Source organism: Trichoplusia ni, chromosome 6 (assembly GCF_003590095.1).
Source record: "Trichoplusia ni isolate ovarian cell line Hi5 chromosome 6, tn1, whole genome shotgun sequence".
In the NCBI taxonomy this organism is placed as follows: Eukaryota; Metazoa; Arthropoda; class Insecta; order Lepidoptera; family Noctuidae; genus Trichoplusia; species Trichoplusia ni.
The window spans coordinates 8,450,096-8,476,350 of NC_039483.1; the positions used below are offsets into that span (position 1 = coordinate 8,450,096).

Below are 26,255 nucleotides of genomic sequence, written 5' to 3' on the forward strand. Positions count from 1 at the left end.
CAGAGCCATGACAATCCCCGTCCCGTGACAAAACATTAGCGCAACGTTTTCACGGCTCCCGCCTCACAATTGTCGACATAATAAATTATTCAATTACAAAAGACAAATTGGTTTATTTTGAAAATGGTTCAGTCGGCAAGGTTAAGTTATCGACTTGCAACGGCTGCAATCCACGACTTTTACTTTGTACGTGATTGGTTTTACGACATGCGGGTATGTGTGTTCGGGTCAGTGTAATGGGTTTTAGCATGAGATTCTGTGGTAGCGACATTCGGTTACTAGGAGGCTGATCTGGCTTTTCGATGCGAAAAACGATGAGTACGAGTTTTAAGTGTGTTTTTGTACAGCTCAATTATTACTTTTGCTATTTTAGTTACATTAGAATTTCGTTTCTTTTGCGTATCTTGACATGAAAAGACTTTTAACCAGTGACCTTAAAGGATTTACGGACAGACATAATGTAATCATCTGTTACACCAGACATGCATAACAATAAGATTCTTTACGTGACACATTTTTGAAATAAAATTAATATTTTTTTATTTCCAAAACTCAGCCATTCGTGTGGCTCGTGTGCGCAAAGTAACCTCAGTTGCGCACACGAGCCACATTATTTTCTATTAATTATTGACACTTCCTTCCCCCACTTAAGTGTGTATGTAGTATTGTTCTACTGACACGGTTGCGCGCCTGTCTGTCGCTGGCCCCGATCCCACACTGAAGCATCGCTTATGCAATCAAATAAAATCAGATACGCCACGTTTAACAATGAATTATGTTGCACTTCTTTAATTATTTCTTAGAGAAATATGTATGGTATTGAAATTATATAAGTGTTTACCCACGCCCGCGCGGCCGACGCTAAGACGCAACCGCACCTAAATGCGGACGTTTAATTACATTTTGTTTTTGAAAAAGGAATGCGTAATTTAAGTTTAGAATGGATTGTAAATTACGAATGTCCGTATGGATTGAAGAGCCACTTTCGATTTAAAAAGGAAGCTCGCCCCCTTATTTAGTAGGAAAGTAAATAATTTTGTAGACCGAATTCTGAAATTTGTAGTATAATATGTCTAAAGTTATGTAACTGTGAATGTGGCTCCTCAATCCAAACATCTGAATTGAGGAGCCACCTGAAACACGGAAAGTATTCCATGTATATTTTTGAAAATTTTGTATCATTTAGTAGCAATTGTGTATAGTGTCTACTAAAAATTTGAGCCCAGTACTGTTTATATTCAAGAATATACAATACTTTTAATGTGGCTCCTCGATCTATACACAAGAGCATGAATTGCCATGAAAGTTATTGGTCAATTTATATTCCACTCTAAAGACATTTAGTAGTAAGTGTGTTCGAATTTGTAGTATATGGACAAAGTAGTAGACTGAGCGAATTTAATAAATAAATGCATTTCATTTGGCTCCTCAATCGTGACGTCTGCATAATAAATAATTGACTGTACCTACCTGAGATCAAAACGGAATAAAATACCAGAGACACTAACATTTAGTATAAACGGTCTACTAAATACATATGCACAGATCAACATTGTATATGTTCGGTATCTGAAAAACAAATCACTTCTAAATATTCCTTACGAATTCGCTATTTAGGGTGACCATGTTATATGAATTAAACTAGGATGATTCATTTTTGAAATTTAATTTTTCGACAATATTCGGTACAAAGATTATTCCTAAGTTAATCCAATTTAATTTATTTATCTCATTTGAGGGTAACTGAAAATTATTGTCGAAAGTATCTACCCTCATATTTATTTAGTAATCTGACATTCATTAACGACGGAGCGATTAATTAATTTAACGATTCATTATTCTGAATATAATTTCTGTTTTTGGAATCCAAAGTTTAGAAGATGCAATTTGTATTGTAGAAGAAAATAACGTTTGCACATCTTGTAACCACCAAACAGTGTGTAAATATACTGTATCAAAAACAGTGTCATTTGAACTAAATGTTTCTACGAGGTTTAGAGTAAACGAGGTACCAGAAACTATAATGATTTCAAGTAGCTTATAGACTTTAATAGGCGTTATAGAATTTATCCCTGCGATTAGCGAAGCTGGAATGGGTCACTATAAATGTCACTACCCAGCGAATGATGAGATGTTTTGTTATGATGACTATGATTCTCACTGTAAAATTCATAAAAGCACCGACCAACCAATATTAATTCATTCTTTAACTTATGTCGAAATTGACTAGATACTAAATATCCTAAACCTATGAAGAATCTTTGTACCGAATATTGTCGAAAAATTAAATTTCAAAAATGAATCATCCTAGTTTAATTCATATAACATGGTCACCCTAAATAGCGAATTCGTAAGGAATATTTAGAAGTGATTTGTTTTTCAGATACCGAACATATACAATGTTGATCTGTGCATATGTATTTAGTAGACCGTTTATACTAAATGTTAGTGTCTCTGGTATTTTATTCCGTTTTGATCTCAGGTAGGTACAGTCAATTATTTATTATGCAGACGTCACGATTGAGGAGCCAAATGAAATGCATTTATTTATTAAATTCGCTCAGTCTACTACTTTGTCCATATACTACAAATTCGAACACACTTACTACTAAATGTCTTTAGAGTGGAATATAAATTGACCAATAACTTTCATGGCAATTCATGCTCTTGTGTATAGATCGAGGAGCCACATTAAAAGTATTGTATATTCTTGAATATAAACAGTACTGGGCTCAAATTTTTAGTAGACACTATACACAATTGCTACTAAATGATACAAAATTTTCAAAAATATACATGGAATACTTTCCGTGTTTCAGGTGGCTCCTCAATTCAGATGTTTGGATTGAGGAGCCACATTCACAGTTACATAACTTTAGACATATTATACTACAAATTTCAGAATTCGGTCTACAAAATTATTTACTTTCCTACTAAATAAGGGGGCGAGCTTCCTTTTTAAATCGAAAGTGGCTCCTCAATCCATACGGACATAATTACGAACCTTATTTGTAAGAACTTTTTATTCAAATGCTACCCAAAGAAGCGCGTGTGATAGAGCTTCAGCTAGAATCGTACCCAACCGAAGTCATCGAAGGCTAGCACTTAATGGTTTTCGTAATGATGTCTAACGATTAACTTGCATGACATACAGATAATGTTTATTTGTAATTAAACTCTACGGTGATCGTATCTGAGGTAATCCAATGTACGATTGAGACTTTCTCTATTGCTGCAAAATAGTGTCGAATATGAAGAATATAAAATACAGATTTTTGGACTAAATAATGATTTTATTAAAAATTTAAGGTTACTTGAATTCTGGCCCTGATCGCAGTCACAACACAACCACATTTTTGCCTAATACATACCTTGTTATTAGCAATCATATTTATAAGGCCACCGATATGTCAGTTTATTAAAGCAGTGGTATTCCGAATTTTCCACTCAAAAGCCTAAATTTTTACCAATTTATATAATAGCAACATCAATGATAACATAACCCTGAGAATGGTCGTGGTCTCGGGCCGCGTACCATTTTCTGATGATGATAGGATAATAGAGTGTCATCATGTGCACGTAATGTTATGTTTGAGTCACACGCTGGTATTAAGGCGGTACCACAGTTGTAAATAACTGGTGTCGTACAAAATCTCGAACTTGAAGTGAAGACCTTTTTGGATTGTGTTTGGCGTTAATTTTTAGTCAAATCTAATAAAACTAACGTAAAAGAAATGAGGTTTATAAAATTATTATCAGGGCTATTGAATCTGATACAGGCAGTTAAAAAAAAATTGTGACGCGTTCAAATATGTCACTAAAGAAGAAGAATTAGGCAGATAGTGTCATCTGTTTTTTAATTTATTTATTAGATATCTTAAACTCTGTATTATCCACTGCTGGGTATCCTTAAAGTATAAGTTACTCCCCTTTCTTTTTAAATGAAGTTTGAAAAACGTTTGGAAAGGCAACTACACTGACTGCTAGGTCTAAAATAATGTGATCCCTAAATGTTCAACCATAGGTAAGTAACTGAGCAAGTATTGAGAGGCGTACAAAGTGTATATTTCTAAGTACTGTTAGTCTGAGTAAACAATGCGTTACGAATTCTACAAACATCAGTGAAGCGTGGCGCGTGCGGTATGCGAACTATTAAATGTTTGTCAACCTTCAATACTTCATTGAGCATGATTTATTTGATAAAGAATTTAAAAAAATACTCTTCCCATAATAAAGATTTTAATCTTGGTGTCACTGGGCGTTTTAAAAACATTTAAGTGACATGCACAAAGGCCCAGACCCAGACTCAGAACAAGCAAAACACAAATGTTTGTCCGACGCAGGGATCGTACCCGAGACACGTCACGCAGTGAGTTTGGCATGATGAGCCATGGTTAGCTGGCTAAGCATCTTACTTTCTTTACCAAGGTTCTCATATTACGTCACATTAAAGCTAGATCGTTTTCTTTTTATGACTAGGCTAGATAATTATGATAATAGCCGTCTAGACTAAAGAAAATAAATAAAAGTATGATCATCTTTAAAAAACAGCTTTTAGGTCAAATTTTACCGCCCCTTGATCGATCTTGTTCAATTAAATAGAGTCCACCATTAAACATTACACGATCTATATCATATTTAAATAACTACTGAAGGACGCCATATTTACCGTATACATCTTGTTTAAATGCAGCCTGGTATCGCGTCACGAATTAACCATTATTATTGTATAACACCACAAACTTCCTTGCATTGAAACTGATCTACTGTCACTATTAAAATAACGTCGTGAACGATCAACACGTGCAGTTCATTAAAGGTGATTCATTCTGCATTGTCTATGCTTTACCAATCCTTTGAGAAATAAGTAAGTCACATGACAACTCGGAAAATGCAGCTTGGTATGGCTAAAGGTGAAGGTCGGATGCTTATGTCAGTAAATGACGAAAGTTGACGAAACATTTAAAAGTCTCGTTTTAAGTAAACGGTAGAAAATAAAGTAATAAGTTTGCTGTAAATGTATAAGACGAAAAATTAAATACTTATGACTTTGAAAATGAAAAAGTGTTGTGTTTTTAAGATTCTTAAGTTAGAGCAAACCAGTTTTACGTTATTGTTATAATGTGACAACTCAAATGACATCCACACGAAAGAAGTAAATATTCGATATATGAAATGCTGGCCTCTCTCTACACGTTACATGCTCGTAGGTTTCATAATAGAGTAACAGTATTTATGGTATTGTCTATTAACATTCATAGCAGTTACCGGAATCTTAGTTACCGCATCATATCACGAAACTGTCTACTTGTAGCGACCGTTGTATTTTATATCATGTCATCATCGGCCTAGCCTTTTCCCAACTATGTTGGGGTCGGCTACCAGTCCAACCGGTTTCAGCTGAGTACCAGTGTTTTACAAGGAGCGACTGCCTATCTGACCTCCTCAACCCAGTTACCTGGGCAACACGACACCCCTTCGTTAGACTGGTTGTCAGACTTCAAGCTTCTGACTACCTGTAACGACTGTCAAAGATGTAGGAATAACAGCCGGGACCTACAATTTAACGTGCCTTCCGAAACACGGAGGAACTCGCTATGACAAAGATTTGCCGACTTACCCATCTACCGACCAACCGCGTCAAGCATAGCTTAACCTATGATCGAATCAATTATGCGGTTATAGCACAGCCACGAGCTTATATGATGTGTAATCTCATATTAAAAAAGAGTAGCTTTGAAAAGGATTGTACTATATTATCTTTAATAATAGATTATTGTTGTATTTATCCATAATTTTATAACTGGCTGCACTCCTCAGGAATTTGATGAGTTTAAAAGATTCTACAAACAATGCAATTCCGTTTCGAATAGATAAATCAATGAAATGTAAACTCCACAAAAGGTCATAATCATTGTCTAATGTCACCTGTCAACTTTGACATTTCACGTTTATATTTTGACATTTATAGTGACGCTTTTACGCGGTACCACGTAAAGTCTACTTGTATGTAAAACTTGATCGCATTTGTAACGTAATGTAATGCAATCGTTGTAATTCCTTATAACTGTTATGATATAACACTGACAGCGATTACGGCGAAGTTGAGCAACTTTTAATTAGGCTGAAAATCATTTTATAATTAGTAAAACGAGACTTGTCGGTTGAATAAGTTGGTATTCTAAATTTGGAATGAGGAAAATGTGTTGATGTTATTTTAGATTTTATCTAAACCAGTTATTGAACTGTAAATACTATTAGTTTTACTATTTTGGGATTAAACTGATTGTGATTACATACACTTGTTTATTTTTAATGCATTAATTAAGAAATACTTTTGAAGAAGTTGAAAGAAATTTCCTGTTTCACTTACTTTATAAATATGTAGATCATTTAGAAAAATGATATTTACACGATGTCCAGGTGAACTTACATGCAGAAAATAGAAATTGGTTGCCATTACGAAAAGAAGTAAAAATAGCGAGTCGACATACAGCCTCAAGCGACGTGTCACAATTTAACGATACCGTAACGGGACCGACTTGCTCGTGGAGTTGTGGCCAAACATGTTTGTGTACGGCGATCGATTCGTGCCCAAACCATTCACAATCAATAATGTAAATAGGTATATCGATCTGAAATTGTGTTCAACCACAATTATTGCCAACGAAAGTGATGAAAGTACAAATATCTTTTTTTTATTTGAATGAAGCCAAAACTCAATTTCTTTCAGAGAAAGAAAAGAATAATTCTTTTTTTTTGTGTCTCTGTGGCAGAGCATGTGTCTCTTTTTTTAAGTTAATGGCATGCGCTCAATCGTACAGCTTTGATTACTTGTTATCAAATTAAACTGCTTATATCTTTATATTTATATTCTCTTGTAAATATTTTGGCCGCTCTATCAAGATAAGACTATACGTATAATTTTTTTCTTACTACATTTATAGCTTTTAAACGTATTAATAAAGTTGCAAATCAGTATTTTATTATATACCTGTGTGTATTTTTTTTGTTACCACTGACACAATTTAAATCGGTTATGTTTTTTGACGGCGTTTTGCGCGAATAACCGTTACTTTAAAGGCCTACCAAAAAGTTGTCGGTCGGCGTCTGGTACGTTTATTAAATTAATTTAAATTTCTTGTCGGCTACAATTGTGTTTAAATTAAAATCCGTATTTATTACTAGTAATACTGTCTACAACAATATTTAGGACCCAAGCAGATAGAATTAAACGACACCTAGTTAAATCGGCAATTTATCTGCTTATAAAAAAAGTGTTTTAACTTTTCTCTAGACGTGACGCCTATCTAGCAATTACGTTTCCATATGAAATCCATAATCGACGAACGAGAAAACTCAAACAAATTTCTCCGTATTGCATCGATAGTGTAAATAACAATGTACGCACTACAGGTAATCTAGTGCCTGCCCTTATGACCACCGGTTGTATTACTCGATGTATATTCACAATTTCTCACGCAGTCCGAGAACCTGCGTTGTATGTAACTTTCTAGTTCGTTGTATGAAAACAAACATTGGTACAGTGGACAGTAAGCTTACATATATTTGCTGATTCATAAAATACTTGAGAGAACTTCGATTTCTACTATTGGTCCGACAGATGATGACTTTGTTTGGACTTATTCGAAAAGTTTAGTAAGCCTATCGTATTTCGAAGCGTCAAATGTTTACGCATTAAAGATTAGAGAAAACCTAACCTACCTTAGAAGTATAAATGACTGCTTTAATTTACAATTCATCTCTAGCAGCCTGAAAGTGTTTCTAAGAGTTATTATAAAAAATACTTGCTGCAGATATTGTCAGTTCTTAGGAACCTCGAAAGCCGAAAAGAGAATTCGCATTCGAAAATACTACAGTTTTTTAAGGTCAAGTGTACGTCACAGCGAATGGGCTTTTAGCATAGTAAACACGAAAACTACGTGTTCTGAATCTTGTGTATGGTAAAGTAGCACCGCGTTGACCGACTGAATTGGCACGGAAATCGAGATAAGTTTACAGAAGTCTCAATACTTTGTACACGTTTTGAATAGGCTAGAACAGTCGCAGTCGCTACTCACAATTATACTTTGTCCATAAATATGTGGGAAGTTTAAATGGTAGAAAACGGAAAAGTTCTGATGTCGACGTGACAGGCCCTAAACGTATATCATGATGATAATTTTAGATCACATTTAAATTGCTAATCCTACTTAACCTAACCGTGACATTCAGCGCGCTTGAGTTGTATTGAGTTCATCACAATTAATTAACTTGCCCCAAGATCAACTTATGGAAGCAGCGAACGTGCGTGTAGAAAGCATCACCTCTTGAGGTCGGTGCGGACCTAGAATACAAACGCCGTGACAACCCTACCAAATACAAACAAAGCACGCTTCACTGACAGCGAAGGTTCTAGAGCATCATTTGAAATCGATCAGGTTATATGTATTGGTATGCACCACAGGTGGGGCTTCCACGTCTTTGGCAGACGGAAGTGATTCTCGGACCATTGTTTCCCGGATCCAATGAACTTTTTTTGGGTCGTCATGGGTGCGTTTGATATTACGTGCCGACGAGAATAACTTTAGAAATGTTTATGCTAATGTGTTGAATCAGCTGTCTCGTCTCGTTTGAAGTGAGACAAATGGCCTTAGAAAACACATAAGGGAAAATTTTCCGATTGAATGTTTCGGAAGTCTAAATAAAGTTCATTTCGATTCTGTATAAGGATACAGAATACATACTCATACAGAAGTTATGAGTACCAATAAATGTTAATTGGAGAGTGTGGATAGGTGCTAACGTCATCATGTCATAAGTTATTTATAGAAGAGGAAGTAACCAGGAAGTCGTCTAGCTATAATCTAAACAGCTGTTCCTCGTAAATACCTATTAGCAGTGCTTATATAAATATGTAGTAATATTATCTGAAGTTTGATAAATATAATGAAGGATGGACTTTCTCTTAAAGCTATTGATAAACTATTGGCTTCTTAAGTATAACGAAATGATGAACCAAGAATTACATATTTACATGTGTTAGGTAAGTTTCCCTTGCGGTCAGTTTAACGAGCGTTCCCTTTTCAACACATTTTCTATAGAGCTTGTTCACACTTACAAGGAAAGCGAAACACTGATTTCTAAGCACTAACATAGTACAACACTGTACCTTCATGTCACCTCCATGTCAAGTGATGCAGGTACAGAAAGTGAAAATCATTTCCGATAGAGATGTACACAAACCTGTTGAGCTAAGAGATTTCTAACTAATTGCATTTTACGATTTCGATATTATTCATCAAGAAAATAAATCAAATAATTAACTACAGCAATTAAACAACAAACGAGAACATAAATTATTGTTCTTAATTGAAAACGTTTGCATCGGTCATGCTTTCAAACAAATGTAATTTCTGCTCTTACGAGTATATTTAGTTTAACTCCTAGCACATTCGTGTGATGACGTCTTTAGTCTTTCAGTTTCATGTTTACCTGACTGGAAAGATTCTCCAAGAAAAAACTGATACAATTTTCTTCACATATTCGAGCGTCAATCAACGCTGCATTTGACACATTAATCCCCACTAAACGAAGAGGGAAAATTAAATGATGCATTCACATTATGGACTCGTTATTAAGTCAACATGCCTTGCATATTTATGAACTTTTTAATGGAGCGTAAAAATATTATAAATATGCATACAACAGATTTATTATGATTGGTGTGTTTTTCAAGGAAAACACATTGTTTATCGAAGGACTTAAAAGGTATTCAAAGATCGTTGGCGTCGATCGCAAAAACCATGTTATTTATGAACGATCGGCGATAAATCTTTCGAACGATCGATTCAATTATAAGCGCATTCTTAAATTTACAATGACATAAGAACTAAAGTGTTTTCTCTTCGCATCTCTAAATCATTCTGTCACTAAGGTTTATGAAGTCACCTGTCATCTAGATTCTTTATCGATTGGTATCATTAGGAAAACAATGGTAATGGAATTTTAAAACACTTTCTCACTAACACAGATTCCGCTTAATTATAATTAGGTAAATGTCTAAATTTAGACTTCTATTATAATCTTTAGCGACTTAATTGTCTCTCAAACGGAAACGGAAAACTTTAGGTCATGGTATACTTTCTAAAAAATCACCTTATATTTCGGGGACACCGAGGGAAACATTGGGTACCGGCACTTCACCGAAACAAACCAACACTTACCGGTTTTTGTTTATCACTTGCGACTTCTTATCTCTTCTCAGTACGTGACTTTTTAACATTTTCACTATTTAAGCTACTAGATTACGCATACGATAAGTCAAATATTACTTGAAGGTTTGTTAATCAAGATTGCATATTTGTATCGATGTTGCATTGTTCTGGGGTAATAAGTGGTTATAAAATAAGGGTGTTTGGTAGGACATGACAAGTTCAAGTGCATCGGTCACTCATGGAGGTGACTCCGAAAATGATTTTATTGCTGTTGGTAGCATTGGCCCAGGTAAGATTATTTTGTACTCTGCTTTAATCTGTATAGCACTCGGATATTTTTCTAGTATTCTCATGTGCAAATTGTGTACTTTAATTGATTTATTTAATTTATGTTTCAGCATGCTGCAAACGCGCAGTACTATACAGCGCAGTGCTCAGCACCGGCGCCTGCTCCGTACATATCGCAAGCCCCTCCTTGCTCCTGCTGCTCGGCTCCTCTAAACATCCCGGCGCCCCCGGCTAGTCCTGTCTACGTCACGTTACCCGCTCCCCCGCCGCTCTGCGTCCAGCCGCCTCCCTTGCCACCAATGATGATAGAACTCCCTGCTCCTGCGCCGATCACTGTCACACCCCCGCCTTCCCCTCCTTTAATGGTCAATCCTCCGCCTTTACCACCGATGACCATCACTCCTCCATCGATTCCTCCAATTTGTGTGACTCCTCCGCCGCCTCCCCCTATGTGTGTGACGCCACCTAATCCTCCGCCGATGTACGTGAACCCCCCCTTGCCGCCAATGATTCTTTTAGATCTACCACTGCCGCCTCCGATAGTGATTGAGTTGCCTCCTCCGCCACCAATTGTAGTGCAGCCACCAGCTTTAGGGCAGATTATGATCCAGCCTCCTCCTCTACCAGCTATGCCTGTACAGCCGCCTCCGCTTCCTCCCATGATGGTGCAGCCGCCGCCGAACCCGCCTATGATGATTGAGCTGCCGGCGTTGCCTCCGATAAGTGTGCAGCCGCCGTGCCCGCCTCCGATGTGCGTACAGCCGCCCCCGCCGGCTCCCATCAGCGTGCAGCCACCTCCCCTGCCCCCGGTCATGGTGCAGCCGCCGCTGCCTCCCTCGATGTGCATTCAGCCGCCACCTATGGAGCCATTCTGTGTGCAGCCCCCTCCCCCCACCCCTATCTGCTTCCAGTCGTCTGCGCCGTGCGGCTGCGGGTGCTCGGCATCACCCACTCCTATCTACTTGTGACGGTTCGGATAGTAGCTATTCGCTAACTTGTTATCACACTATTATTAATGTTATGTTTCAATTGTTGTTAACTAAAAACTAAAATTAGTTTTAATCGATGTACATGTAAACGAAAATAAATAACTATTTCCAGTATTTTTTTTTTGTTTTCTTTTTATAGTTAATAATAAATAGCAAGACATACTTCGACTTAGGATGTTGAAGGAGATAAACATTGCCAAACTATTTCTAATACTGTACCTAGATATTCAAGAAATTGATTCAATTAATGATCGTTTGTGACGTTTAATTATATCAATGTGAAATTCAAACCTGTAAGTTGGCAAGACTCGGCAAGAGAAGCAAACGATGCTTTCCGTGCGGCAGTTTCGAATAAAGTATTTTAATGGTCGATAAATATTTGCTTTTAACGCACCCAGGTGTCCAACTGCCACAAATATTCAGGTACCTGTTCCAGTTCGTATTATGGACTGTTATATCTACTGTCGAAACAGAAAATGCCTTATTGGAATGCCGTCCAATCAAAAATATATTTGCTAAGGAATATTAATAATTGCCTAAAACCTCTATAAACAATTGAAGATCAGTAGAAATAGTACATGAAAGAGTTGTTTGTCTAACTTAGGGATCATGTAGACGATGCCATACATTGCTGTCAATCGTATATTACATTAGATATCCGAGCAATGTATTGAAACTTACATGGTATTTCTCACATCGTCTAAATGGTCCCTTAAATCTAACAATTAAATTGACCTGTTCTGATAATACGGTAGCACATGTTACATTTTGCTGCTTTACTTACCATGTGTTGTTCGCTATTTGTTCTGTTGTCTGACTAGTTATTTGTTCCCCAGCATGGCGGGCTCCGGGGGCCTCTCGGAGTGGTCGGAGGGCGCGTCGGTGTGGTTCCAGCCGCCCGGCGCCAGCGCCCCGCTGCCCGGAGAGCTGGTCGAGGTGCACAGGGCCGCCAGGGTGCTGCTCGTCTCCGCCGTGCTTAATGGCCAGGTAATTTAGAGCAAGAAGAATACGAAAAACTATTTTTTTTCAGTTAAGCTACAAAGTAGGCAGCAGTGCTTTAGTGCTTTGAATGTGGAGAACAAACGACACAACGAACTCAGCTGATAATCAGATCATCTGATTTTCAGCTGAGTTCTGAATGAAGAATATAAGGATTTCTATGAGTATTCGAGCTTCTCAAGATAATGTGAAAGCATTTTAAGGTTTATAGAATATGCTGACTCTGACTAAATAGTTTCTAAAGGAATTCTTCAAATTCATAGTTTTGTCTCACTTCAGCAAAAAGGTTTCTTATTTTTTTTATTGGAACCTTTTTTTTAGTTTCGCTTTGAAAAAAAGACAAATGCATCTGTAATTGTTGTTTATAAACCCTGGCATTATACAGTACTACCATGGCACATACAATACGTCAAACTAGTTTCGTCACGCCGGCCGACGCAGTACGCATACATACAGTCACGTACAAATGCATCGCGGTGTCAAAACGTGAGGCGACGCAATGTTGCCAGCAAACAGTAAAGGCTAAGTTATGCAGCTATTTTAGGAATTCGCTGACTTTGTATAGAAACTGTTAGTAAAATCACGCTATAAGAAGCAAGGAAATAACCAAAAAGTCAAGGTTGTATCAGGTAGATATCAAATCTAGACGTACTTTCTTGATTTTTTATTTATGCAGGGACTATAAAACGTTGTTAGTATTTTTCTAGTGCCAAGATATAATGATAACTAGATCCGAAAAGGTAAAATAGCTCCGTTCTTTTTTGTATAAACATATCCCATGTGTGTACATAGTACAAGCCCAAAACGACGCATATGTACTTATTATTTTTCTACTCGATGATATTCTAATCACGCTAAGTGCAGCTTAACCGACCAAGGTCGATGCGGTCATGCGACCTTAATGCATCTCGCGCCAACACCGGCCAATCAGAACGGATGTCTTTACTAACAAACCATTATTCGACAATACAAAAGCGAATAATCGCAACAAAGACAGACGGGGAACATTGTTCTGCTGTGATTGGCGAGAAAAGGCATTCGGCTGATCGCAAGGCCGCTGGTGGAATGTCGATAGAGAGTTGACTCAACACACCGCAGCTTCTTAATAATTTATGCTCGCCTGGTACTTAGATTGAGTTTTATTGACATAAAAAACGTTTCTAATTATGGCTCACGAATAGTTTTATTGACTAGTTTGGGACCTCCGCATATGTTGTCTGTCTTTAAAGAGAACAAGAATTAATGTCCTCATAACTAACCGGTTTTAGTTTTTTCTTCTATAACTGTTAATTTTTCTGACCTGCGTCACCTGTATTCACTAAACACATTAGATCGTTTTGATAACTGTCCAGTATGTTATTAAGTCGTTTCATGACTCAATAAGGAATGTATCAGTTCTTAATTATAATAAGCATGACTAATCCTTCATTGTACATGTCCACGAGACCTCGGCGTCAATTATTAACGCCTAATTTTCTAAACTAAACAATTACAACTTCCCGGGGTGAAGCAACCGCAGGAACTGGTTCAGGTTGTAGGTAATTATTACCTATTGGGTAATCTAATTCGCATTAGTCTTGACATTTTTATCTTTATTTCACTTTGTGCTATTAATTATTCAGGAAACACGAGTGAATAATACTTTGTTTCCTAAGCCGGTCTGTACATCTACTTTCGTTACTGTTTTGTGTTCGGAATTTTGCTGAGATTTTGTTAACAATGCAATATTTTGACGTATTTATCCATCAAAAAACTGTCCGAGACGGTTTTGCTTTAAAATGATTTTTAGCGTGCATGCTCACACATCCTACGACATGTGTCTAAATACATTCAAATGACATTGCGAGTAACGGGGGATTCTTGGATAAAATCGTTACCGTCAATCAATGCAAGAAGCAGTAATCTCAACTTTGTATTACTTAATCTAGACCTGTCCAGACTGGCCGTTATCCTAAGAGGCTGCACCATAACAGTTCTCCATGGTATGTGGTACAATCAGTTAGACTCGACTTGCCAACCACTGCGCTACGCACTTGCGGGATGTGGGTTCTATAAAACGTTGTGGTTTTCACGTTTAATTCTTTTTAGTGCGGAAATATAACTAGGGAATGTAGGAATAGTGATTACATGGTGCGTGATGATCTTTTTATGCTTTGCCGTGCACCGACTAAATGCGGGAAACGTTTCACGGCGGTTCAGGTTTAGTCAGTAAGGATCACACTACCAGCTTCCTTTCTCGAGGAGGTGGGTGACCATGAGGACTCCCCAGGATTCCCTTTTTTTTTTTGGATAGCCTAAAGAAGTGGTTACATGAAGAAAGAAAAATCCACTGGAAATGATGCTTGATATCAAAAACACAAGATCATAATAAACTTATTATGATATGACCGGCATGCCAATAATGTGTATAATTCGATACGAAATGCAGATAAGTGAGGATCGTTTGTAATCCGGTGTTGGCTGATGCGTGTCCGATTCGCGCCGACACCGCGTAGCTCGCCAGAATCTCTGAAATCTTTTGCGTCTGGTGACTCTTGTAATTCCACATTATCTTGTAACTCTTCATGTCGGTTGCGTTTGGTGAGTCGACGACAGAACAGTTGTAAGCCAAAAACTCTTAAGTCGATCATGAAGAAAATGTCCGGAGTGAAAATGTCAAGTGGGGATAGAACTGTGAGAAGGTGGAGGAATATAGCTGTGTCTTCGTTGAAGGACTTGTGTTTGGATGTTCTTGTTAACAATGTAAAGTATAATCTGTATTGCTTCTGAATTATTATAAAACGACTATTCAATTTAGAAGTTTTAACTGTATTTTTACACAAATAATCCTCATTCAACCCATAATCGATATATATTTCACCCCTTTGGAACAAATTGATTTTTAAAATTACAGACAGCCTTGCATAAAAAATATATTGAAAATAAATTCAATAAAAAAACTTGGGAATGTAAAATGTTATTAGTTTTCATAAAAAACGTTAATCCGTTGAAAATTGCTTCAACACTATTATGAACTAGTTTTAATGAACGCTCTAGTTTATCAAGTGTACAACACAATCGATAACAATTAAATTGAGCACGATTATTAATTAATCATTTTAATTTAGTTACGGCAATTTAACATTGATTTGCTGAACTATTTCAATGGGCTGAATATTACAAACAGACAGAAAGGTGTATTAAGTGTAAAATTAAAAAAAAAATTTAATACTTTTGTAAACAAATCCGTGTCAGTTGATGCAATAGTTTCAAAACATCATATTAGTAATGTACACGAGGTGGTTAATGATTGGACACCATAGCTAGATATTTTGAATGTCAAACTTTTGAAAGATAAAGAGGATGATTTTAAGTTTTTTACAGATTACAGTTTTTAAGTAGTTCCAAACTTTGCATTTTGCACTCTTCTTTGATACCAAAAAACAATGTGTCTATCGATACGTGTGTTCAGTCTAAATGGGGGTCAGTTAACAGTACCGCGCTAATCAACTGACGATCGCTAATTATGTTTACTCGAGCGCGACGACGCCGACGCTGCGTAACACAAATGTACATGCAAATCGCAAAGTATCCTTCACTGCGGTATGCAACGACACACTTCATCACGACACAACCTAGTCAGTTCACAGTCCATTACGCGGCATTCGCAGTAAAATAATTGAAATATGTAAAGCCAGCGAGCGTTGAATTGAAACGAATTTGAGTGATCTCGATAGCGAAACGATCTTAGTAGAGCAGGTCGTGAAAGATGGCCTGATACAATTGTGAGCAGTCATTACGTTATGTCACTGTTACGGCTGTTGGCCCAGGCTTTATAATTTTCCGCCGTCGCTTCGCTATTCCTTTTTAAATATGAGGTGGTAAGATATTTAGAATGGTGCTAATTACTATAATTTTGCAAGCGGATGTCTAGGTTATGCAATTTTGTAAAATAATTGCGACCACGATTCAAAATAGATAACCAAAAATGTTATGTAATTTTCCACAATATTGACTTATTACGATTTTGTTTACAGCCTCAAACTTTCGCCCTTCAAATGGGCAACGGTGAAGATGAAGGTGATCCGGTTTGGCCGCGAGAGGAGCTCGGGGCGACCGGCGTGGATGACATGACGAGACTACACGACCTGCACGAAGCCGCCTTACTCTGGAACCTGAAACTAAGATACGAACAAGGCTTGATATACACGTACGCGGGCTCCATACTGGTGGCTGTCAATCCTTATAGACCAGTCGACGCTTTGTATGGCCTGCAGACTGCAAGGAGGTAGGAACCGAATGCTCTCTAATCGTTTGGATACTTATAAAAGTGTGACAAGTAAATATATTGCTTCAACTATTTGGTACCTACAGCAAGAACTGTGTCTGTATTAATTATGGCATATTCCAGGTACCACGCAGCAGAGGCGCTAGGCGATCTCCCACCACATCTGTTTGCCATAGCGGCGGCTGCGCGCGCGGCTCTTCCCCAGCCGCAAGCCATACTCATTTCCGGCGAGTCCGGCGCGGGCAAGACCGAGTCCACCAAGCTAGCGGTCCAGTTCCTCGCCGCCGTCGCCCCCGCGCCCCCCGGCAGGGCACCAGTCTCCGAACAAATCCTAGAAGCAGCCCCCTTACTCGAAGCCTTCGGAAACGCAAGAACACCAAAAAACCACAATTCTAGTCGATTTGGAAAACTCTTGGAATTGTATTTCAAAGATGGCTCCCTAGCTGGAGCGAGAGTTGCACATTACTTACTCGAGAAATCTCGAATAGTCACACAATCACCAGGAGAAAGAAACTACCATGTATTTTACGAGTTGCTGGCGGGCCTGGATGAAGAACAGAGGCGGTCCAGAGGGCTTTTGACAGCTGAACATTATTTCTATTTAAATCAAGGAGGAGATTCTGGTGGCGCGGGTGCCGGAGCAGACTGGTCAGCACTATGTGGCGCCATGCAAGTTCTCGGAATTGGGGATGCAGAACGAGAAGACATTATAAGGGTTTTAGCAGCTGTCCTGCACTTAGGAAATGTGTACTTTCACAGAAGACAGTTGCGCCACGGTCAGGAAGGTGTTCAGCTGGGCGGGGGCGCGGAGGTGCGCTGGGCGGCGCACCTGCTGAAGGTGCCGGCGGAGGCGATGGCGCGCGCGCTCACCACGCGCGTGACGGCGGCGCGGGCAGAGCGCATGCGCTCGCCGCTGCCCATCGACCAGGCGCTCGACGCACGAGACGCCTTCGCCAAGGCGCTGTACTCCTCGCTGTTCAGCTGGCTGGTGCTGCGAATAAACTCGATAGTCCACCGCGCCGGCCTACACGATGCTCACAGAATTTCTCTCCTGGACATCTTTGGATTTGAAGACTTAGAAGAGAACTCTTTCGAGCAACTTGGCATTAACTACGCTAACGAAACTCTGCAACATTATTTTAATAAGCACATATTTAAATTAGAGCAACAAGAATATCAGAAGGAAAGATTGGAATGGTCCAATTTGACGTGGAACGATAACTCTCCTGGTATGTATATGCTTTACGAAACTATACTTTATAGAGTATTGTAACAGAGTAACTTATTGTTTGACGTTTTGCAGTGATACAGTTGCTGAGTAAAAAGCCTGTGGGTATCCTTCACCTTTTGGACGACGAGAGCAACTTCCCGCGGGCGTCGGACGCCTCATTCCTAGAAAAGTGCCATTATAACCACGCTCTGAATGAATTGTACTCTCGACCGAGGCTGGGGGCTAGCGAATTTGGTGTAAGTACGATAATGACAGCTACATGGAATGTATACTACAATCTGACTGTAGTGACCGTGAATGATCACTGTTTTTAATAACTTCACTGTTTGGACAATACAAACAGTTAAACAATGGCATTGTTTCTTTCACTCACAAGACAATAAATACGAAATAATAATGTTTTTTCGATTTAAAATAATATTGTATTTAACAATAACATCTCTACTAAGATTTAATAAATGTCAAAAAAATATTTAGCCAAGTGATTTATATCACAAAAAAATATCTATTGATACGTCGTGATAGGTCAAGGCGATGGTCAGGTTACATGATGACTAACAGACATTCTCTTACATAATTACAGCCGTCGGTCAAGTATCAAGTACTTAACATAATAATGTGTTGATCAACAAAAACAACTGTTCCTAAAATTCCCTATGAAAGCGCAAAAAGTTTCGCGTACGCAAAGAGTTTAGTTAACTTTTAATTATACCTTGTTTAGCTTGCTCTGTGATTACCGGATCCAATGAGTTGGCAACACGCAATTCGCACGGTAACTCTATATAAAAACCTTTAAATACCGGGCAGGGCCCTTAATGTATACACTAGGGTAGAAAGGAAACGGAAGATTACTTGCTAAGTGTTCAACTTTCAATTACAACTCTATATAGATAGCTTGAGTTCAATGTCCATTTTCTTGTTTATTGCAACTTAGCTGAAAAGGGTTTCTAAGGGTAACATTTTTTTTGGCTTCCATACTATTTTTTTCTAAATCTAAGGCACAGTACAAACATGCTTGCCTCCTAAGCCGAAGAATATTAAGAGATTATTTTGAGATAAGTCATCATAATCTCATTCTTTACTACCATTGGAGCATCCCCCTGTCGTGACAATATTACTTATCAACATAAATTTTATGTATAAATAAATGTTCTGTTTATTTTACCCATACTTACATGTTGTTTTGCCAAAATTCTTAGGTCAAACACTACGCTGGCCAAGTGTGGTACAACGTGGACGGATTCCTGGACAAGAACCGCGATGCTCTGAGGGCCGATGTCCTGGAGTTGCTGTGCAGCAGCGAGGTGCCCCTCGTCGCGGAGATGTCCACACAGCTGAGGGCTCAACACGACGCCAACAAGACGCTGCCCAGAGGAGCTAATGGACGATTCGTGACTATGAAACCGAGAACTCCCACTGTTGCCGCGAGGTAAGAATGGAATGCTAAAGCGTTGATATTTTAAAATGATGTACATAGAATGATGTTTAAATTTCCAAAATTCGAATCTTTTTATGTTACACTTATGTAAATTCCTTCAGTACAGTGCACAGTAGGTTCTAATGGGATGTTTAGTTACTGATCAAAAACTCCAAAAGAAAGGTTATTTACATATAGTTTGAGGTAAAATAAGAATCCAATTAATGTTAAATACAGTGCTCAACAAAATTTTCTAGAATTTAAAGCTCACTTCGAGCTCAGCGAACTGTGAAGCTCTTGCTGCTTATGCATCGGAAATATTGAATTGTAGTTTTAAATTCACATGTTACAGTATTTCTCAATGAATACTTTAAACATCCTAAAAATGCCTTTAACCATGTATCCGTGCAGGTTCTCAGACAGCCTGCACCAGCTGCTGGAGTCCATGTCCCGCTGCAACCCGTGGTTCGTGCGCTGCGTGAAGCCCAACACGGACAAGTCTCCCATGAAGTTCGACATGCCGTGCGTGCTGGCGCAGCTGCGCTACACCGGCATGCTCGATACCATCAAGATCAGACAGACTGGATACCCCATCAGGATACCCTTCCAGAACTTTGTGGATCGGTACAGGTGAGGTTTGGTGTTTATTTATTTCTTACCTACTGATATGGTTTTAATGTGTGTGTAGTGACTCCTCTTTTCATAGATTGTTGTAACATCCTAGATATTTTTTTTTGTAAGCCGGTGCTTTTTCCTTGTCACGTTCAGGTCCCTCATGGCTCCTTCGGGGGAGGGCATGGGTAGTGTTAGGACTCTTACCGACTAAACCTAAACTGAACTTGAAGTTCGTTAATCGCTTTTTTGTGTTGCTTCAATGGCTATGCGTTTCAATCCTTCATACAAGTATTTTTTCGATATAGATACTTTGCAATTTGTGAGAAGGGCTGTAAATAAATTACGTTTAGCGGCACTTTTATCTAGGATATCTTTATTGATTTTTATAATTTGTCTCTTCAGATGTAAGTCTTAAATATTTATATTGCAACTTTATCGATATATACGTGCGCAGTATTAGACATAATCTACAAAAAGCTGTTGCAATTATACAATTGAGATCGTTAAGTTAATGTGTTCATTACGTAAATCAGTTTTATGTTTTTTATGAGCCCCTCTTATCATTAAGTATTGCCTATTGCTAATTGCTATTACGACTGCAATTATCCAATGCAATAACTGTCAGTCAGCTTACCCTAGAGAATAAATAACGCCGGAGCTTTTAAAACTTCGAATAAGAATGAAGTTTATTTACTTTACCTTTACTAAATGTGTTAAACTACTTTATAATAATGTATTTATTGTACATAAATCTTTTTTAGGTATTTGCTGAAGTCGACTCCATCGCGGTCTACGCCGTACAGAGAAATTTGCAACTCCATACTGGCTGAGATGCCACCTACCGGCGCTGGTATGTACTCACCTTACTTTAATCAAATGGAATATTAATATAAACACATGGTCCATACTAGGAGCCAATGCATATAATGAAGACAAACCTTGCACTTTTAATATTTTGAAAGAGCTACTCACCAGATGTCGCACATGTCCGCCATAAGACGTGACACATTACAATCGACAAATTCGCACTCTCCTAGTTTAGTTGGTAAAGCGACTGCTCCCTTTAGCTAGAAGTCACAAGTTCAAGTCTTGTATGAGGTTTAAATTTTTCTATTTAATTGCAAGCGCCTAAAAATATTTAAAACCTTCCTGTCTTAAGCTTAAGCTTAAAAACGTTATTTAATGAAGTAAAGTCGTAGTCAGCGAATCTTAATCGTTCGTTTTAATAAAAACCTTTAAAATAATGGGCCTACTAACAAACTCAGCAGACGTCAAAAACTATAATGTTATTGCTCAAATATTTATTTAGGCTCTCGTTGGGTTCGCAGTCCTAACGATTGGTATGCTAATGACAAATTAATTAAAGGTATACTTATTTTTATGCTAATGTTCATTATTCTAACGGGACTGTATTAAGTAGCTTGACTTGACTTTAAATCACTTATCTTGATGAGAAAACTCGTTTTCAAGATTTAACCAGATACATTATCAAGATTTAACTAGATTTAAGTAGATAAATAAAAAATTAAAACGCTCTCTTGAATATGACAAAACAAATATTAGAGAGTGTTACTCGAAGTGATGTAAGGTAGCTAACGACATTTCACACATCAGAAGAGGTTAAGTTAGGTTTAGGCCACACTTCAAGTTCACTTTAGACCTGTAGCCACTAACAAATTGATAACAAAATGATAGCCACTGACAATAATGATGCATCAGTTTACTCACACGTGTTTATCGGGAGTGCCCGACTAGTTTCGGACCCAGAGTCCTTAATCATGAGCTGACGCGGTGGGGTTGCGAGTCATACATAAAGCCGACTAAGCTACGTCTTAAAGTATTATCATTGTATTTGTGGAAGCGTGATAGGGCGCAGAGTTGCGTTCCTCCTCTTCGTAATTCTTGAAAAGATAATAAGCCTTACACTGTAGTGAAAAGAACGTTACCAATGTACTGAGTTTAAACCCATGTCATACTTGACTAAAGTCTAAGACAAAGTACAGCGCCTTTTATTGTTAAAACCAGACACTGGTTTTCTTCTTAATTGCATTTCTAATCAAGTTGTAAATGTTGTAATGATATGACATTGCAGGCATTTATCAAATTGCTATCGGTTTATTATTTTCGAATTTTTGTGGTTCCCTTCTGTATCTAAGTCATTTCACTTTTGGACGTTATTGGAGAATGTAGTAAGCACAGAATTTACTTATGCATTAGGTTTTTTGATATGTTATATGTAAATAGTGTGAGTGTATGCGTCAAATGTATGTATAATAGTGACGTGGCTTCATATTTATTAAAACAGTGTTCGCTATTTCTTCGGTTTGCTATTGGATTTTGTGATAGCAAGAAATGAAAAAGTTCTGGAAAAAGATCAAAAGGCGGGGATCTACTGTGGGAGCGATGGCTTTGAGTGAGTGGATTGATTGTGTGTGCTATGAAGGGCCATAAGTATCGAAATAATAACTACCTACTTTTCTAAATTTTATTTTTGAATAGTACCTAATGAAAATGCATAGTATTGCCGCGAGGATTGACCAGGGGTGCTATGAATTTAGTAAGGCTTTTCTAGTATTGAGATAGTGTCGGCTACAAAAATAATCTTTAAAGTATTTGAAATCGTTTACCAGCAGTGAGCAAGCTTGGTGATCAAAGCACAATCCTTCTATATATGATATAAGAGAGAATTCGCCACTTACCAAGCTGTGGAACACTGACAAGATACTATTAATACTATAATGTTTTTGCCAAGTAATTAATGAGTGCCTCATATTCCAGCCGGTGCGGACTACCAGCTGGGCGCGGCGCGGGTGTTCGTCCGCGAGGCGCTGCACCGCGCGCTGGAGCGGGCGCGCGCCGACAAGCTGCGCGCCGCCGCCACCAAGCTGCAGGCCCACTTCCGCGGGTACCTCGCCAGGTCAGCGAAGCGAAAATACTAAAAGACTACGATATCCTTTAACTTGCATATTTATTGTGTTGCGCATGTGAATATATTTTAATTTAACAGTACCATGTAACGAAATATCGAGACTCACGGATTCTAGTGTATTTTGTACTGCAAAACAAAACATTTGTCTACAATTCAAGAGACATGAAATTATAATTTTGACTTATTTTAGGAAAACATGAAATTATTCTTTTGAACGATTCAAATGAGGGCAAAGTGTATATGGTATATTAATTTGCCTTCATAAACAGTGCTAATCATCATGTTTCATGAATGAAAAGCGATGTCTTCCAATCATACCCATTCTAAATAGACTTAAAGCTGTAACCAGTCTCTCTATGTCCCCAGGAAGCGCTATGCCACGCTCCGCGACTCGGCAGTGCGGCTGCAGGCGTGGTGGCGCGGCGCGGTGTGGCGGCGGCGCTACGCGCGCGTGCGGCGCGGCGTGCTGCGCGCGCAGGCGCTGGTGCGCGGCCGCCTCGCGCGCAAGCGCCTCGCGCTGCTCAGGGAACAGCATCGCCGCCGGGCCGAGGCGCAGCAGCGGGAGGCTAAGTAAGGAAACATACATACTGGATACATATACAAGTAATATAATTAGACGTCTGAGGAATTGCTTGCGGAGGCGTTTTAAAGGGCCAGTAATATAGGCAGACGTCCGAAGTATCGCAGTTTCAATCTTCACATGAATGTTTTAAGTATTGTTTGTGTATTTATGTATTTATTTAATTATCGACATAAAACAGTTACATGGTTGAGAAAATACAAGAAAATCGTTAAAACTAAATGCACAAGCATGTATGTAATTTTAGTCATTGTTATATGCAAGTAAAATTTAATCCCGGGCTGTATTCGAACTAAATTTTACTATCTGAAAGCTCCAATCGCTAGTCCAAAGAAACTACTGAGGTTTATCGGACAATTCAACTATTTAAGTTGCTTTTAAAACTATAAAAGAGAAACAAAACTGGACTAAAAGAATGAAAAGCTTACTTCACAAAAAATCTACATTGACTACCTTTCCATAGACGCCGAGCAGCTGAACAGAAAGCCGTTCAAAAGGCGAAGGCTGACAGTCTACAAGTACTGGAGGTTCCCGCCGAACTCGCCTTCATACTGACCAAGCTGGACGACTTTCAGCCGCCACACACTGAAAGGAATTTGGCTAAGGTATGTGTAGCTTACCGTTTCGTATATTGCTTACAAATTAACAATTAACGAACATTATTAAATGATGTAACGGGCGGGATCGCGAGTCGAACTGTTCGACGCGTGATCCCGCCGCGTCTGCTCATGATTAAGGACTCCGGTTGGGTCCGAAACTAGTCGGGCTACCCCGATAAATACGCGTGAGTAAACCGTTACATCATTTAATAATGAATCATTCTCACGACAGTTACTATCAAAATTAACGAACACTTTTAAAAGTTGAGTATGTTATATCTTATATCATCTTCTAACCCAGTAAAAAACAACGCAGCACGTCATGATAGTTTGTCTTACTTGGCACGAAGCAAAAATATCCTTTTTTGTTTGTGATATTGCCCTTGCATCTTGATAGATAATACTGCTGCCGTTGGTTAACCACAATCCTTCTATCAAACCTTAATAAGTATTACGATTGATATATTATTATTTCTCATTATATTTTTTCATAAATGTTCAGGTGGCTGGAGACGTCTACGCCGAAGAAGAACGCATCCAGCTTCCTCGCGACCTGCAACAGTTCGCCTTCTCCAAGTTCAGCTCTGTATACTTCGCGGACGGAGGGCAGCTCAGTCCCAAGAAACATCCCATCACTAGGCCGTTCTTAGCGAAAGCTGCTGTTAGGTATGTTCTCAACACATATGTTATACATAGCATAGAAATTTGCTGTTGCATATTGTTATTGTAATTTGTATTTAGTATTTATTTAATTGACATAATATTATATTGACAAACAATTATTTACGCTATCTGGTAACATGTACAATTTTCTCAACGATCTGATGAGACGAACTAATCACACTTGTTAGATTACCATTAAAATATGTTTACATATTTTCAGGGATCAAGATTTTAATGACGCTGTTGCCACTTTCAAACTTATATTGAGGTGGTGCGATGAAACAGCAGCTGGAAACGAAGCGAGGCAAAAGGTATGTGCAAATACTACTAGTAACTGCAAAGATAATTAAAACATATTTTAATTTTTTCAAGGCCTTTAACGTAAGCATAACAAAAATCATACATCAGAATATCATATTCATATTCTTTATTGCAATATCAACTGAGTACCCAATATATTGTTATGGCTTTCTATTAGAAACTTATTATGATTTATATACTTACTATTATTCCTCTAAACAGGTGTTGGCCGACTACATAGCCTCCCGCGGGCTGTCGTCCCGCGGCCTCCGCGACGAGGTGTTGGTCCAGATCTGCAACCAGGCGAGCGGCGACAACGCGTCGGAGCGCGTGTGGCAGCTCATGGCGCACTGCCTCGCCGCCTTCCAGCCCGGACCACCGCTACATAAGTCAGTTCATATTACCATTGATCTTGTGTTCTTCTAATAGTTGATCTTGATTGTTGATTGTCTGGAAAAAGACAGATCCTGCACTGCATAGATCCGTTTGTAAAAACTTGATCCACGGTAAAAGACCCAGCAGGATTTTCCGCATCGTTTTATTTTTATTTCGCCATTATATCTACATAGACCTTCACCGTCCTCGTAAGCAGCGTATGCGTTGACGCTGTCGCATTTAAAACGAACTACTAAGCTCGCGCACCGCATTACTCTAAGAAAAATACCTGACGTAGAAATGCTTGTGCGACTCTTCGACAAACATTGCTGCAACATAAATGCTTCATACAATGCTGAGGGTTACCGTAGCATGCAGGCAAGCTCACATATTGTTCCATGTTCGTCAGATACCTCCTCCGCTTCGTGCACGAGCGCGCCCCCGCGGCGTGGCGCTCGCAGCTGCTGCGGCTGCTGCAGGCGGGCGGCGCGGCGCGCGCGGCCGGCCAGGCGCGCCGCGTGCCGCCCACGCTGCTCGAGTGGCGCGCCGCCAAGGCCGACGCCAAGGCCGCGCTGCCGCTGCGACTGTACGACGGTAAGACAGCCCCCTCTACTGGGTTCAGACTTGCTTTAGAGAGGCCTGTTTGGCATCCAATAGGGTGACATAACAAAGGGTGATATGACAAAAGACAAGTTTAGTACGTCAGACAGATTTCCAAAAAATATTGGATACGTATTCTTTCTTTTATCTCACAAACAAAAAAAGAGGCTACAATGATTTACTAAA

General features: G+C 38.8%; 2 protein-coding genes across 2 annotated transcripts in view; both read left to right on the top strand.

Moving 5' to 3' along the window:
• LOC113494732 (unconventional myosin-XV) overlaps nt 1–26,255 on the top strand; it is an 83,949-nt gene that overhangs the window by 15,679 nt on the left and 42,015 nt on the right. Inside the window, exons 2-15 of the mRNA XM_026873173.1 lie at nt 12,331–12,481; nt 16,510–16,760; nt 16,884–17,989; nt 18,064–18,227; nt 19,191–19,420; nt 19,820–20,038; nt 20,785–20,873; nt 22,802–22,940; nt 23,319–23,522; nt 23,996–24,137; nt 24,634–24,797; nt 25,015–25,105; nt 25,317–25,483; nt 25,879–26,063. Of these exons, the coding sequence (XP_026728974.1) occupies nt 12,332–12,481; nt 16,510–16,760; nt 16,884–17,989; nt 18,064–18,227; nt 19,191–19,420; nt 19,820–20,038; nt 20,785–20,873; nt 22,802–22,940; nt 23,319–23,522; nt 23,996–24,137; nt 24,634–24,797; nt 25,015–25,105; nt 25,317–25,483; nt 25,879–26,063 (3,301 nt within the window). The 5' untranslated portion in view covers nt 12,331. The remainder of the gene's footprint in view (nt 1–12,330; nt 12,482–16,509; nt 16,761–16,883; nt 17,990–18,063; nt 18,228–19,190; nt 19,421–19,819; nt 20,039–20,784; nt 20,874–22,801; nt 22,941–23,318; nt 23,523–23,995; nt 24,138–24,633; nt 24,798–25,014; nt 25,106–25,316; nt 25,484–25,878; nt 26,064–26,255) is intronic.
• On the top strand, nt 9,802–11,522 carry LOC113494731 (extensin-like). The gene is made up of 2 exons (XM_026873172.1): nt 9,802–10,506; nt 10,616–11,522. Exons 1-2 carry the CDS (start codon nt 10,456–10,458, stop codon nt 11,471–11,473), a joined length of 909 nt encoding a protein of 302 aa, XP_026728973.1. The 5' UTR covers nt 9,802–10,455; the 3' UTR covers nt 11,474–11,522.

Bases quoted from the DNA above. Each gene is read 5' to 3' on its own strand.
- LOC113494731 (XM_026873172.1), top strand. From the start codon at position 10,456: ATGGAGGTGACTCCGAAAATGATTTTATTGCTGTTGGTAGCATTGGCC. The intron at 10,507-10,615 runs GTAAGATTATTT...TTTATGTTTCAG, and splicing joins TGTTGGTAGCATTGGCCCAG to CATGCTGCAAACGCGCAGTA.